We start from the raw sequence: 14700 nt of genomic DNA on the forward strand, positions 1-14700 counted from the left end.
ATCATTCTTAAGTTTCAAACATGTTGAATTAAAAACATCATCCGGCTAAAAACGTCTCATATCCCTTTTTCTGGAAAGACAGACTTCTGTGTTATGGTTAATATGCTGATTATGATCTGATATAAGCCTATGCATATAATACCACCACACAACTCATGTTGATCGTTTGTTTTCGTGAACGACCGAATGGTGCGTCGCTTTAAATGTTGCTGCTGAATTGTGGGACGGCATTATCTCCTTTCCTTTCGTTTCCTTTCGGTTCAGTGTGCCCTATGCTAAAGATATATGGACAAAATATGTTTAAAAAAAAAAAAAAAAAATTAAAAAAAATGTGGACAACGCTACTGTGACGTCACCCATTTACTCTCCGTGGGTCTCTAAAACACGTTTTGAATCTCAATGGCGGGCGCGGCCATGTTGTCGATTTGGAGCCAAAACCATAGAGTTAAGCGGTCTTGTGATTTTTACAATGTGATTGACAGTCCGGTGCGGAAAAGCCCATCAACCTGAATGAACTTGAGGCTAGCTGACTGTCTGCCGTTATCTTTTAAAATATATTATCAAATGTTTACGGAGTTTAATTTTCATCCGTGACTGTACTGTGTCATGTAGGCTAATCACGTTTTATGTATGACATTAAAAATACAATTATGTTCAGTTATCTTCAATTTATGTTTCTCAGCAAAACGAATATGCTTAGCTAGCATATCAGCTTGCCAGTGAGCTAGGTAGGTTATCCGTGGTTATCTCACGCATTAGCAATATGAACCACAGGGGAAGAACATCGATTGATGGTCAATCAATCAGAGATGTGTAGGCTACTGGTGATTTGACTAGGCTAATTTTCGTATAACTGTCTGGTAGACCTGCTGTTAACCGAGCAAGTTATCGTCGTAGGTTTTCGCCACAGTCAGTTAATGAGCCAGTAACTGCTACTAGCTAGGCTACTCCATCGCCGTTTGTGGTGTTCACTTGCTGGGTGACGCTAGCTGACCGATCGTTCGCAAGTCACTTTCTACCGAATAAAAATTAACACCGTCAGCGGTGATTAACAAATCTACCAAGTATTTTAAGAACTGATCTGCAGGCGTGTAAATTTGACAACGCAATTGTACAGCTGGTGCACGAAGACAAAAATAATGTACATTGAATTTCTAATTATTAGGCTATTTTTTTTTCTTGTAAATCATCAAAACCAATGGAGAAAAGCCAATATACGCAAGGAGCCGCCAGGACCGATTCTGAGAACCACTGTCTTAAATACTCTTGTCGGACTCTTAAATGCTAAAAAAAACATGTTCCTTTCTAAATGCCAGTCTTACAAAGATGGTTCATTTCGTTAAATTCTGTGCGTGTGATTCCATCGTGTGTTGTACGTTCTTCAGCAAATAAACCGGCTTAAGACTCTTAATTCGCTTCCTGAAACTGAAAATTTTGAAGTGTTTATCCCAAAATCTGGATTATAGTAGCTTTGTCACATGCGTGAAGCATGGCCCAGGCAGACATTTACAGAATGTACACGACTGACAAGCCGTCAAACACGTTTGACAGATTTAATATTTGCCGGTTAGAGTTAGCTAGTCAAATGGCTTGGTAGCCGAAGTTGAACTGTTTTAGCATAGGCTACTGGACTACCAAATATAGCAAGGTGATTACGCTTTCTGCCAACTAATTATTTGGTTAAGTAGGCTAAAGGAAATGGTAAAAATGACTCGGCTACCGAAAAACTTCAGAGGAGGATTATTTTATGGTCGTCTAGTGGAGCTGTACATAGCACACGCCATAATGAAATCACTACGAAATGGGATGCCTGCATTTTCGGACTTCGCACAGGTGTAGGCCTACCGTGGTCGGAGCCGCAATGTCAAGGCCAAGAGGCGCCACCTCCCACCCCAGTGACCATAGACTGTAGCCCCTACTGTATCTTACACCGCTGCAGTAATCAGGAAGAGACGCAAACTGTACCTCATTGGTCCACAACAAATATAACAGTGTCCAAATGACACATAATGAAATCGACCCATGGACAGTCATAATACGAATAAAATACACATTGTGACTATTTGTTCTCATGATAAAAAATTGACTTTGCATTTTGACCGCATTTGTACCGTAGACTTGCATGGAAAACGGATATGAAAACACCTATACTGGAGCCAAACGTAGTGGCGCTAGTGAGCAACCAGGAACAACAAGACCAGGAAATGAGCTTCAAAAGCGTCTGGTTTTGGGCGCTTGATAAGGAAGCATTGAAGCACCTTTCCTTAGCATTTAGAGAATTCGACCAGCTCTTATCATGGCTGCCACTTAGATACTTCCGGGTCACTTCACTCAGTTGGGAACTTTCCTAAGCAAAAAAAGACTATCCGGACGCAGGCTACGGCTAGTGGAAGAAAACGACAGACATGCATGTATATGTCTATGGAAAACAATCATAGGTTTGGTATAATCTACGGACGACATTTGTAGGTACTTTCCGTTCATATGCGCATGCGCTCATCATCCAGGCTTTGTTTATACACTCATCCCTATGAATTCAACATGCAATAAAAACGCACGTTTTAGACACTCAACAGTACTGGGCATTTATTAAAGAAATAAATCGAACAGTTTATTGATAACACATTTTAAACTGACAAGGTTATACCACATCCTACATTTCCACAAAAATAGTTGATGTACAGCATTAGTTACAAATAAAATCAGTTGGTCCATTAACAAATTGTTATTTCCTTGCAGACAAGCGTCACCATTTGAGTTCGCCTAGCTTTTGCTGTCCATAAAGTGTGCGAACGTAGCGATGTGGCTTTGCATGCCTTTATCTTCAAATAAACATTCACCGCGAAGTGCAACGTAGCCTAGTCTTAAAATCCGCGAGAAATGTCCAAATAGGAAATGGTACGTGTAGCAACAAGACGGAGTTCAATTTAAAATGACAAGTGGTTGGAGTCCATTTACAGGCGCCCCCAAAACCAGTTCGGTAGAAAGGCCAATTGACATGGACCGTTAGGCAGTAACGGAGGAAAAGCTCTTAATATTGAAGTGGGCGGCTCTGTATAGCCTTTGGTGGATGTGCATTCGATTAAATCCTGGTTACTTGCTCTTTGCTGGCTTCTCGGTTTTCTTGGGCAGCAGCACAGCCTGGATATTGGGTAAAACTCCACCTTGTGCGATGGTTACGCCGCCTAAAAGCTTGTTCAGCTCCTCGTCGTTGCGGACAGCCAGCTGCAGGTGGCGGGGGATGATCCTAGTCTTCTTGTTGTCTCTGGCAGCGTTGCCAGCCAATTCTAGGATCTCAGCGGTCAGATACTCCAGCACTGCAGCCAGGTAAACGGGAGCCCCAGCACCAACTCGCTCTGCGTAGTTGCCTTTGCGCAGCAATCTGTGAACACGGCCCACTGGGAACTGTAACCCGGCGCGAGAAGAGCGAGATTTTGCCTTAGCGCGGGCTTTACCACCAGTTTTACCTCTGCCAGACATAATTTATATTGAGCCTTACACGAATTTTATGACTGTCGTACAACCTACCGCGTACCACGAACTACTTCACCAGGCCATCAATTTTAATGTAAATCAGGAAGGATTTTATATTTATACTCAATGTGTTCTTTTGATTGGTTAAAAGAAGTAGTAGGCATTTAACCAATGGTAATACTCGAATGTCTGAATGGCAGCACATAGAAGGCCAATCGAAATAAGAACAGTTTGCGCTTCCATTTGCATAGCAACACTATAAATAAAGGACAGAAGGGCGGTGTCAGAAGACTGGTTACGTGCGATAGATGAATTGTTGTGTTTTGTGTGGTAGCGTATAACGATAAAAGTACAGATTCGAGAATATGCCGGAGCCTGCTAAGTCTGCCCCCGCCCCGAAAAAGGGCTCAAAAAAAGCGGTGACAAAGACTCAGAAGAAAGGCGACAAAAAGCGACGCAAAACGAGGAAAGAAAGCTATGCCATTTACGTGTATAAAGTGTTAAAACAGGTGCACCCGGACACTGGCATCTCCTCCAAAGCAATGGGCATCATGAACTCTTTTGTCAATGACATTTTCGAGCGCATCGCAGGTGAAGCTTCTCGCTTAGCCCATTACAACAAGCGGTCAACCATCACGTCACGCGAGATCCAGACCGCTGTGCGACTACTGCTGCCTGGAGAGTTGGCCAAGCACGCTGTGTCTGAGGGTACCAAGGCTGTAACCAAGTACACCAGCTCCAAGTGAACTTGCCGTCCATACGATGTCATCGAGAAGGCCTAAGGCTGACCCATCACTTCATGGCGGAGAACGATGGCCATTTTAACCACGTACTTACTACCGAAAACTGGAAAACATTACGCAAGCGTTTTGATCACCAAGTATGAATGAACTCTCCACGTTGCGGCTGTTTTCTTGCTGACTTTGATGTGCGCTGCTTATGCTCATTATTATGCGTCCAAATCAGTTAAAACTGAAGACATGCTACCATTTAACTGTGACGTTCATTGCATGCACGTGTATGGTTGCAGATACAAGCGCAATGTGAGCTGCTGGTCACTTGAAAGAAATTTGATAGGCTTATAGGGTGCTTAATTTCTCCAATTTTGCCTTCATCCTCCGAAGGACTTGCCTATATTAAAGGTTTTCCTCAAATGGTGTAAAATACAGACGACACCACGAGTTAAAATCTGTCTATAGCATTATTTTAATGTGCTGTTAAGTAGCCAGTTGTATGTATATAAACTCATGTCTTAACTCCTGAAATGTTTTTATTTTTCGCTACTGTCTAATAAAATTTACCTTGATTTAATATTCTAAAACGTGTTGCTTAAGGTGAGCTTCGATGACTAAGCGTTGATTTCAGCATCCGCTTGCATGTCTATTCATTAAAAAAAAATTGGTCGTATTGTGTTGTATATTCTCAAGTGTCCTTAAATTAGGGCAGTCATTCCGACCAAAGGACAATTTGTTCTGTGATTTCATCCAGATAATACAAAAACACAATGGGTGGGATACGACTATCATAGCTTGGCGACATATTAAAGCATTTTGCCTGCGGGAGGGGAGAGAGGAAATGGGAAACCAATGCGTGATATTCTGAATAGGTGTTGGCATACATGGCAAACTAATATTAAATACACTGAGCAGATTACCATAGACCATAATGTGTATTGAGTACATGTTTGGTAATAATACCTTGAACAAAACTAGTATGACATTTTGCGGGAGACTGATCCATTGTACCTGCTTGGAACCAAAGATATTTATGTGCTTGCAAAGTATAGTTTGCTTTCCTGAAAAGCAAAACTGTGACCACAAAATTACATATAAAACCGACTTGATGTTAGGGAATTGAACCCTTTCTTAACAGATTACAGTGATAAGCCAACGTTCTTTCAAAACATTTCAGTTTCTCAACAGTCCAGGTTCAGGCAGAGGATATATACGCAAGAGCATTCATATCTCAGACTTCTTAAAAAGAACACTTTGTGAGCTGTCATTTATTTTGAAGTTGTCTTTTTCAATTGTAGTTTTCCTGTGAGTTTTGGAAACACTGCAGACCAGTGGTTGAGATGTACACTGTCAGAAAAAAATGGTAGCTGTAGGGATAGAATGGCCTGTTGCTGGGGCAGTAATCTCAAAGGTAAGCCCATTGTACCCTTACCCTTATAGATTAGTATTAATAAGGTACAAATATGACCCAGTGAGGGAACATTTACAGGAAGTGTACCTTAGAGAACAAATTTACCCATAACATACCCCTTTTCTGACAGTGTATGAAAGGTAAGGTGTTTTGAGTGAAACTGTGTAAAAATAAACACATTAGCGATATTAAACAAACACAAAAAAAAAATGTCAGCGAAAATTATTCCAACACTACTCAGATAAACAATGTACATTTTTAAGATGGTTTTGCTCATTTAAGAATATTTGGACGTAGATTAATCATTGACAGAATCTGGGAAATTTACAAGCAACATTTTCATACATACATACAAGCACACACACGTGCACACCCACACACATACACAGTATTTGGGCATATTTATCCAGGGTAATTTTGAAAAATAAGAAATTAGAGAATACATTGACAATCAGCAATACACAATACAACCTATATGAAAAGAAAACAAAATCCAAAGCAATCAATATCGTAATTTGATAGAGAGTAGAGAACTGACTGCAGTGGGCTAGTCTCCTGAGTTTACAATGAAATAAATTTCACGTTATAGTGTTACAATACTTACACTTGAAAGTACAATTTTATTGTAGCCTGAATAGGTGTTTCCATTTACATAGACCAAGAGAGGGAGGTATACATTTCTTTGTTCTCATGGAGCTTAAATCCAAGGGCCCTGTAAAAATATGACTATATCAAAATGACAATATTCCACAAGTTCTTTGCCTTGAAATGGTCAGACAAGAGAACAAAATCATTTCACTATTGTGCTAGTCAATGAGCAGCTATTTTTTTAATAACAAATGTCAGTTGTCAGAATTGTGTGTACGTTGGTGCCTGGTTGTCAGAATTGCGTGTGCGTTGGTGCCTGGTTGTCAGAATTGTGTGTGCGTTGGTGCCTGGTTGCTTCTGCAAAGGTTTGTAATCCATATTTCTACTAGCAAGTTTTTTCTCTGGGTAATTTGGGAAATGGGCTGTGCACATTCAAAGGAGATTCAAAGATGGATAGGTTGGCCTCTGCAAATGCCAATGTGCACAAGCACAAGGAGGCAGCCAGAGAATCACCTTCTGGCGCTGGTGACGGGTTATGAGAAGCAAATGTCTACGTGTTCAATATCACCATGGAAACCCCTTGATCGCAGAAATGTATCAAAATGTGAAATTTTGTCTTTTGAGCCTTAACGCGATGTGTGTGTGTGTATGTGTGTGTGATAAATTGAATATATTATGAAAGCACAAAGATGTAAATCCACATAATTTGAATGAGTATCTTTAAAATCTTAAAAGATATACAAAATGGTGAAATTAAGGCTGTATTACATATAAACATGATGTGTGTGTGTGTGTGTGTGTGTGTGTGTGTGTGTGTGTGTGTGTGTAAATACCAGAGAGGTAAAAAAAAAAACTAAAAAAAAACAATAGGTGTCCCAGACATGAAACATGATACTAGACATACAGTACATCAATGGTGGCTTAATCTGCTCATGTTGCACTCTCGGCTTCCCCTTGTTTTTTCATAACCATTTGCTTTGTTTCCAATGTCCCCTTTCACGCCCATTCACCGGAAAGGAGGACAGCATAAATATCTGTGTTTCAGAAAGAGCGAACAGGAGATGAGACGAGAGAGGAGGCAAGGAGGCAAGATGACATCCACCTACCCAAGGTACATCTCATCTACAATCATAAACCGACCAAAAAATAATTGCATTTAAAGATGACGCGATTATCTTATAGTCACTTTATAAGTCGTTTAACAGAGCTCTTGCTTCAGATTTTTCTGAAGGGGTTTTAAAATTTTTAAAAATTTATTTAACCTGTTTACTTGGATATTGTAAATGCCAGAACTAGATAGCCAATATTATTTTAGAAGTGCCTTTACCTGCCTTTCCTCTCCTTATGATTTTTTACATTTTTATTCAGGAAAGCCAAGGCAACCAGAAGGAAGGGATTATAATACAGAAAGTGCTATAGGAAAGAATCAAACCTCTGGCTGCACAGGGGGATTTGTATACGAGTTGAATGTTGGCTGCCCCACAAACTGTGCCACGTTGTCTCTGGCGTGAGCAAGAGAGATGGGCATACTGCCCATACTGTTCAAGAACAAAATTAAATTGATCTTTTTGAGATTTTGTGTAATTTTCTATAAGGTTAATATTTCTGATAAATTTCTATGGCCTTTATGTATTACAGTACTTCAAATGATTCTCATGGACAGTGGAAACCATGTGGAATTATTCTTCATTCTTTATTTACTATTAGTAGTAGTTATGTTACTGCTTAACCATTAGGTAGGTTTGTTTTTGAAATGTTTTTGTTCCAAATTATAAGTTAGTGTTCTAGAATTCCATTGGTTTCAGTTACCAGCTAAGAAAATTGTAGTCACATATTTGTGATCTCACCTTAAAGGGTTAAAATATGAAAACAGTCCAATGATGCTTATAACCAGATAGATTTAGTTCACTTAGATTTTTCCGCATAGTTCTTTATATCTCTATGTGATGAAGGTATATCTTCTTGTGTCTGGGAACCATTTTATCATTTAGCCATTCAGGATGAATTTTTTGCATGATATCAGAAAACGGCCATATGGAAAACTATATTATGCATTTCTCTGGAGAAAACCAACCACTAATATGTATCTACATAGAAACATAGGGCATGACTGAAAGCAAACCGAAATTGAAATTGAGAGTAATCTGTGGCACTGATTTAATATATTTTCGATATAGGTGTTTCTTGTGGATGTTTAATGATGTAATGCATTAATGATATAACATTATTTCAGTCTATATTTTTAGTCTCGCCAGAGACTACAGACAAAAATGTATTTTAACCCCCCCCCCCCCCCCCCAAAAAAAGAGATTTTCAGCTTGTGACTACTGAATGAAGGTCAACGAGTGCCTGCTTCCTAATATCTGGGTTTTGTCCTCCCGCTTGCAGTCTGAGGACAATGTGGCTGGCTCTACTTTTGTATCATTTTTGCCTGATTCTCCAGTGTCAAGCCCAGTCCATGATTGCATGCCTCACCGATCCTACATTCAGGGAGCCAGGTTAGTGAGCTGGTTATGATCAAAATCGTTCTCCTTAAATTGTCGAAGGGAGAGTGAGGTTTCGTCAGCCTTATAATGGACAAAGCTACAATGACTTGCTGGTTTCCGACTTGTCTGCATTTACATTGCATCCATTTATACAGCTGGATATACACTGAAGCAATGCAGGTTAAGTACCTTGCTCAAGGGTACAACGGCAAATCTGTCAAATCTGGAAGTCAAACCTGCAACTTTTAGATTAGTCTAGCTCCATACCCATTATACTACACTGTCGGTTTCATGAAGCCTCACTCTGCTGTCTCTGCTTTATTGTACATGCATCTAATCAGTAGGAAATAAAATAAATTCTGTAAAAGACCTGTTGACAGTGGTTGTTGGAACAATATCGTGTCTGCTCTGAAACCCATTTTACCCACTTACTCTCAAGGTTGTTTCTGTGTCCTGTTGTTAATTACGTGCCTGTTAATTGTTCCCTTGTGTGTCATTGTGTGTTTCTCCCCAGTCCACGCTGACATCATGGTGAAGTGTGGAACAGAGAGAATGGACCTCAGCATACTGTTATGTCCAGTCTATTTTAGAGGGTACAACGAATCACTTATGGCCTTAAATGCTCAGTACAGCAAGCCTGAGTGTCATGGAACCCCTGACTGGACAGTCAGCCCACCTGTCTTGAGGTTTAAATTGGCCATAACTGAAGATGCCATTTCTGCCTGTTCTAACAAGCTGAGGGTATGTGATTCATATGAATGGATTAGTCTTTTAGTTCAGTGACTATGGCATAAAAATAAATAATAAAATAAAAACTAATAATATAAATACAGATAAAACATTTTATGTGTATTTTTGCCTGTTTACAAGTCATCTTTATATGTATGAACCTCATAACCTTATGCTTGGCCAAGCCTCAAAACAACAGATCTCACTGGAGGTGCTTGCTGGTAACACAATTTTGTCGTTTGTCCTGGGTACAGATCATACAGGAAGTTGGCTCAGGCCTTTTCTCGGACTATTCCAGTGTTCAATTTGTTAACATCTCCGGAATCATCAACTCCCTGGATCCCAGCGCTGGCACCATCACCTACCGACAAGAGATGATGTACATCTTTTCCTGTCGGTATCCACTCCAATACCTCGTCAACAACACTCAAATGAGTGTGTGAGTCCCTCTTTTTCATTTTAAATGCTGGCACAAACTGAAAAACTCTCCCTGTTGTCATCAGTTGTCCATTTTTGGCATCACAAGACCACTTTTCCCCAGATAATATTTGTTTTTTTGCCGAACTCATCTGCCTTAATTGCACTACTACCAAAAACGTGTCAATTTTTTGTGTGTGATTGTGAATTCCAGAAGACACATTTGTGAATTATTATCCTTAATATTACCGAATGCTAGTACTCCACAACCTGGCAAAAGGCACAGTTCTGGATGTCATAGATTGGTGTCACATCTATCACAAGCCACTCTATTGGAAATTAAAAGAATTCTTATTGCGCATGCATTCTTACAGAAAGCCGAATGCTTTTATTTTTTGCCAAAGTCATTAGTTGCTAAAAGAAACCCAGCCTATGTTCTGTCTCAGCTTTCCCTCATTCTGGGTCTACTTCTAACAGCCACTCTGCTTTGAAACAGATCTGGGGTGAGTGTTGCCATCAAGGACAATAACGGCAGCTTTGTTAGCACTCTCAGCATGCGCCTATATGAGGTAAGCAGAGCTCCCGGCCAGGTTCCTGTTGGGTAACAGGACTGTTAGTACAGTAATAGTACTACTTATGCCACTCATGTGACCTAGCATGTAATTGAGAGGTTGTTAGTCGCTGGAGAACTCTCTAGACTCCAGCCCCTGAGAAGAAAGATCAGGGTGCCTGGGTATAGATGGAATTACATGTTGCCAAGGGTTCTGCAACTCTGGTCCTGGAGAGCCAGAATCTGCCGGTTTTGGTTTTCACCTTAAAATTACCAATCAATTCAGACACAAGAAAGCAGGGCACCAAAAAAATCAATGGTTTAAAAGGGAAACAGGGCTGAATTTTTCAGAGGTATGGCAACGGAGAGGGTGAGAGAATGAAGCACACATCAGCCTTTATACCGCGGCCAATTACATACTTTAAATCTTGGCCTTATGTTACCACCATTCCCGCCACTCATGACACTTCAGGAGAGAAACCTCTTCAGAAGAAGACTGTAAAAACATAGCAAGCCCTTCAATAGGCCCCATGTAAGGTGAGTTACAGTAACAGTGAAAACCAGGAGACCTTGTGGCTCTCCAGAACCAGGTTTGCAAACTCCTGAGTGCTCATGTTCTGCAGCTGAGGTTAATAGTCATCCTCTCTGTCTCCTGGGGATTTAAGGATAGTGCCTACTCAACAGCCCTTATGGTCCCTGAAAATGGACTGAAGCTGAAGAAACGTATTTTTGTGGAAGTCAAGGCTTCAAACCTCACGGAAAGGTACCAATATCTGTCATCTGAACCCCAAGCTTCATGCTATAGCCCTGTCTACACAGCAATCCTTTGACTGAATGGCAACAATGTTCTCTTGTATTGGCATTCATAAGCCAGTTGACTGTGTGCATGTTCTACTATACAGCTGAGCATTTGAAATAACATAGTATCCCATAATGTATAAACACACATGTATAAATACGCACGCACGTGCACTCACACACACACACACACACACACACAGTAGCTTGCATTCACATGTAGATCATGTATTGACTAAGTGGATCAAGAATGTAAGCTCAGGGCATTCCTTTTCAATGTAACTCTTTCTTCCAAAGGTTTAATGTACTTCTGGACCGCTGCTATGCAACAACCAATCCCTTTCCATCCAACAGCACCTTCTATGACCTGTTTGTGGGGTAAGTCAATCTGCCCAGTGCACTGATTTGAATACTGATGACCGACTCTCAAACAGACAGCAGCCATAACCCTAGCTGTGTTAGGCTGCTAGCCACACCCAGGATATAGGGCATGCCTTGCCATGTACGCCTGCAATGGGTTGAGGAAAAAGTGACATCGTTGACATATTGACTAAATATATGTATAATTATAGCCAGCTTGCTAAAATAAAATAAAAAACGAAATCCCCCAATTAAGAATTTCTGGACTGAATTCTATTTAAATCTTTTTCTCTTTACTCTGATTTAATGTATTTTGTATGGAATATAAACTGAGGAATTCCCAATTTTGTCAGAAAAATTAAAATCAAGAAAATGAGGCACATTAATTGCAAATAAATGCAAATCCCTGTTTTTCTTTGGAAAACTAGTTTGGCTAGTTCATTTTGGTGTTTGATATTTAATTGTTTTGAAAGTTTAATCTTTAATCAATCCTTAATCTTAAATTTAATTTAATATATATTTATTAAAGTCAAGCCATCTCAGTCATGTCAGTGCATCATGTGTCTCTTGTTTCAGGTGCAACCGCGATGGACAGACTGTTGTAGCAGTAAACGGTGACGCACAGAAGGCGCGCTTCTCCTTCGAGGCATTCCGATTTGTGGAGCACAAGGACCAAACGGTCTCCACCTTCTACTTGCACTGCGCCACCAGGCTCTGCGAGCAGTCCACATGCATCGCCTTACGGCCGGTAAATCACCCGGGAGCTGCTTCGTACGCACCCAGACACTGATCCAACCAGTATCAGTGGCTGCTCACTGCTGTGCTGCTCCCATACAAGCGTATTACAAAAAAGAAGAAAATATGCACTGCCGCTATTCTCCGGTGGTCTACCTGCGAGAAATTGCAGTTTATATTTAACTATGAATTCATTACAATTTTCAAAAGGATATTTAATGAACCTGACGAAAGCGTGTGCAAAATGGCAGAGGTGGGTATGATGAACAGTGTACCACTCTGGGTCTGCTTGTAATTCAAACACTACCTGTAGAAGCACACCTGGCCACTTCATACAGGTAGGCTAGTTAGCACCAAATCTAACAATAATCAGTCCCAAAGAAGAAAGCCTTCCAGTCATTTCATAATATTCCATTGATCTCAAATGGATGGTTATTTAATGTGTGGACAAATTTTCTGTACTGTAGTAGGCTACTTTCATCACACTAGTGTGGTGACTGCCATATTCTTGGTATGGCACACAGACCTACACTGGATTAAAGACTCGTTTGTGATGTGAAGCATACTGCACACACTCATATGTTCCATTTAAATTCAGTCCTGTCAACTTCCAACTCACTCCATTCAGTAGGCTACAGGAGGACACTATAAATTCTTCTCTATGAAACCAAGACTTCGAAGACCAGCAAATCTCAAATTCCCATTTTACAGAGTGGTCCCATCATAAATGCATCCGTGTGGTGGAGCGTGCCATCGCATGCTACAACAGTTATTATGGGAAGGGTATGGATTTCCAGGCAACATCTTTCAACCGTTATTCTTCCGCCCCTCAGAACTGTACAAGCGCCAGGAGGAAAAGAGCAGCGGATGCGAACAAAGGAACTGCTGTGAGCGACATGGCCACGGTCTCCTCGGGCCCAATCAAAACCCAGGTGGACAGCGGTAAGGCAGAAACAATATTATGCGAACCCAGTCTGTACCTCATCAGAAGGTGATTTTATGGTTTAATGGTTAATGAGCTAAGACTCAGTCACAGGTGGAGCACAGCTATTATGCCTTTTAAGCCACGTACTTAGTTTGACTTCTACGGTTAACATTTAGTAAAATTTGACCACTTGAGTTGTTTTAAATGGAAAGTATTTTAAAATACAAGTATCCCTGGATAAAAGAATCTGTTTAGTTAGAAGTATAAAAAAATCATTACAATTTTTTTTTTCTCACCCCATGTAGGCAACCTTGTCGCGTTAACTTCTGCAGGTAAGCGTCTCTCATACCACGTCGTGACCGTCAGTAAGACAACCCGCCTCCGTAAATCAAAGCCGTAATCCAACCAGTTGCACTTCACACTTCACACTCTTCATCACTGGTGCACGTGTAATCATACTTTCGCAGCATTCGTTATGAGTGCAGTTATATGGTGCTTGTATCTGAATGGGAAATGTTTGGCTAAAAGTTACTATAAACATTTAAAACGTCTGCACGTTGGATGGGCCCCACGAGCAGGTTTTGAATTGAAACTCGTGCCGGTGCCTCAAACCACGGCCGGGAAAGCATTTAAAACATGAACGTGTCTTTATGCCACCGAGTGCAAATTACTTTACCGAAACTCTTGACATCCCTCCTGTGTTCTCTTCCCCCCCGCAGCCGAGAGAGCACACGGCGTCATCCGGGGCGTGGCCATCGCCGCCGGGATTGTGGGCGTGCTCTGCATCACGCTGGTGCTCTTTATCGTTTACCGGATTTACTTATCTAAAAGAAGGAATGACGAGAAGAGGCTTTTCAACTAGCAAGCAAAAGGGGCCAAGTCTGAGGAAGGAACAACAACGGCACTGACTGTTTGGTGGAGGCAAGGAACCAAGGCAATAAATGGAATCATTTTCATATTCATAGTTCAATATTGCATGCATCATATACCACTGCATGATAGCATCTCTATTTAAGTCTCACACTTACTGGAATTAAGGGTTGCATATCTGTCTCCTGTATACTTTATGTAATGGGGCTCTGTTTATTGGAATTGTACAAATACACATGGCTTACACAAGTGTAGTAAAACCACTTATTTGGGAGTAGTGCCGCCAAATGCATTCCACAGCATTGACGTTAAGACTGACGTTTTCAGGCTACATCCTTTTTGAATGGGGTTATGCTGGGATCATTTTCAATGTTCTCATATGCAAACTTCAATATTACTTCTGTATAATAAACTACAGGCTTTTCTCAATTCTCTTTTTTTTCTCTGCAAAACGGGTGTATAAAAATATAATGGCTACGGAACTTGAAACAATCTCTTCATTTACAGCATGAAAAAAAATATTTTTAATAAAAAGTAAAAAAAAAAATTTTTTTTTTTTTTTTTTAAGTACATTTCATTGTATTCCCCATGTCTACCTTCCCCTCCCTGTTATGGCACTTTCA

At 40.6% G+C, this 14700-nt stretch overlaps 3 protein-coding genes across 3 annotated transcripts; 2 read left to right on the forward strand and 1 right to left on the reverse strand.

Moving 5' to 3' along the window:
* Positions 1 to 2571: 2571 nt before the first annotated feature.
* On the reverse strand, positions 2572 to 3585 carry LOC118235662 (histone H2A). The gene has a single exon (XM_035433237.1). The coding sequence runs from the start codon at positions 3478 to 3480 to the stop codon at positions 3094 to 3096; it is 387 nt and encodes a 128-aa protein (XP_035289128.1). The 5' UTR covers positions 3481 to 3585; the 3' UTR covers positions 2572 to 3093.
* A 158-nt stretch (positions 3586 to 3743) lies between these two features.
* Positions 3744 to 4795, forward strand: LOC118235663 (histone H2B 3). The gene has a single exon (XM_035433238.1). The coding sequence runs from the start codon at positions 3840 to 3842 to the stop codon at positions 4218 to 4220; it is 381 nt and encodes a 126-aa protein (XP_035289129.1). The 5' UTR covers positions 3744 to 3839; the 3' UTR covers positions 4221 to 4795.
* Positions 4796 to 7089: 2294 nt separating this feature from the next.
* si:ch73-261i21.5 (zona pellucida-like domain-containing protein 1) lies at positions 7090 to 14554 on the forward strand. The gene is made up of 11 exons (XM_035433236.1): positions 7090 to 7318; positions 8596 to 8705; positions 9208 to 9434; positions 9677 to 9861; positions 10336 to 10408; positions 11055 to 11152; positions 11485 to 11565; positions 12124 to 12295; positions 13116 to 13224; positions 13513 to 13539; positions 13927 to 14554. Exons 1-11 carry the CDS (start codon positions 7194 to 7196, stop codon positions 14067 to 14069), a joined length of 1350 nt encoding a protein of 449 aa, XP_035289127.1. The 5' UTR covers positions 7090 to 7193; the 3' UTR covers positions 14070 to 14554.
* The last annotated feature ends 146 nt before the right edge of the window (positions 14555 to 14700 follow it).

The sequence above is a fragment of the Anguilla anguilla genome, chromosome 9 (genome assembly GCF_013347855.1).
Source record: "Anguilla anguilla isolate fAngAng1 chromosome 9, fAngAng1.pri, whole genome shotgun sequence".
In the NCBI taxonomy this organism is placed as follows: Eukaryota; Metazoa; Chordata; class Actinopteri; order Anguilliformes; family Anguillidae; genus Anguilla; species Anguilla anguilla.

Excerpts from the sequence above, each read along its gene's own strand:
- LOC118235662 (XM_035433237.1), bottom strand. The coding sequence starts at position 3,480 with ATGTCTGGCAGAGGTAAAACTGGTGGTAAAGCCCGCGCTAAGGCAAAA.
- LOC118235663 (XM_035433238.1), top strand. The coding sequence starts at position 3,840 with ATGCCGGAGCCTGCTAAGTCTGCCCCCGCCCCGAAAAAGGGCTCAAAA.
- si:ch73-261i21.5 (XM_035433236.1), top strand. The coding sequence starts at position 7,194 with ATGTCCCCTTTCACGCCCATTCACCGGAAAGGAGGACAGCATAAATAT. Across the intron at positions 8,706-9,207 it reads TCCTACATTCAGGGAGCCAG|TCCACGCTGACATCATGGTG; the intron begins GTTAGTGAGCTG and ends GTTTCTCCCCAG. Across the intron at positions 9,862-10,335 it reads AACAACACTCAAATGAGTGT|ATCTGGGGTGAGTGTTGCCA; the intron begins GTGAGTCCCTCT and ends GCTTTGAAACAG.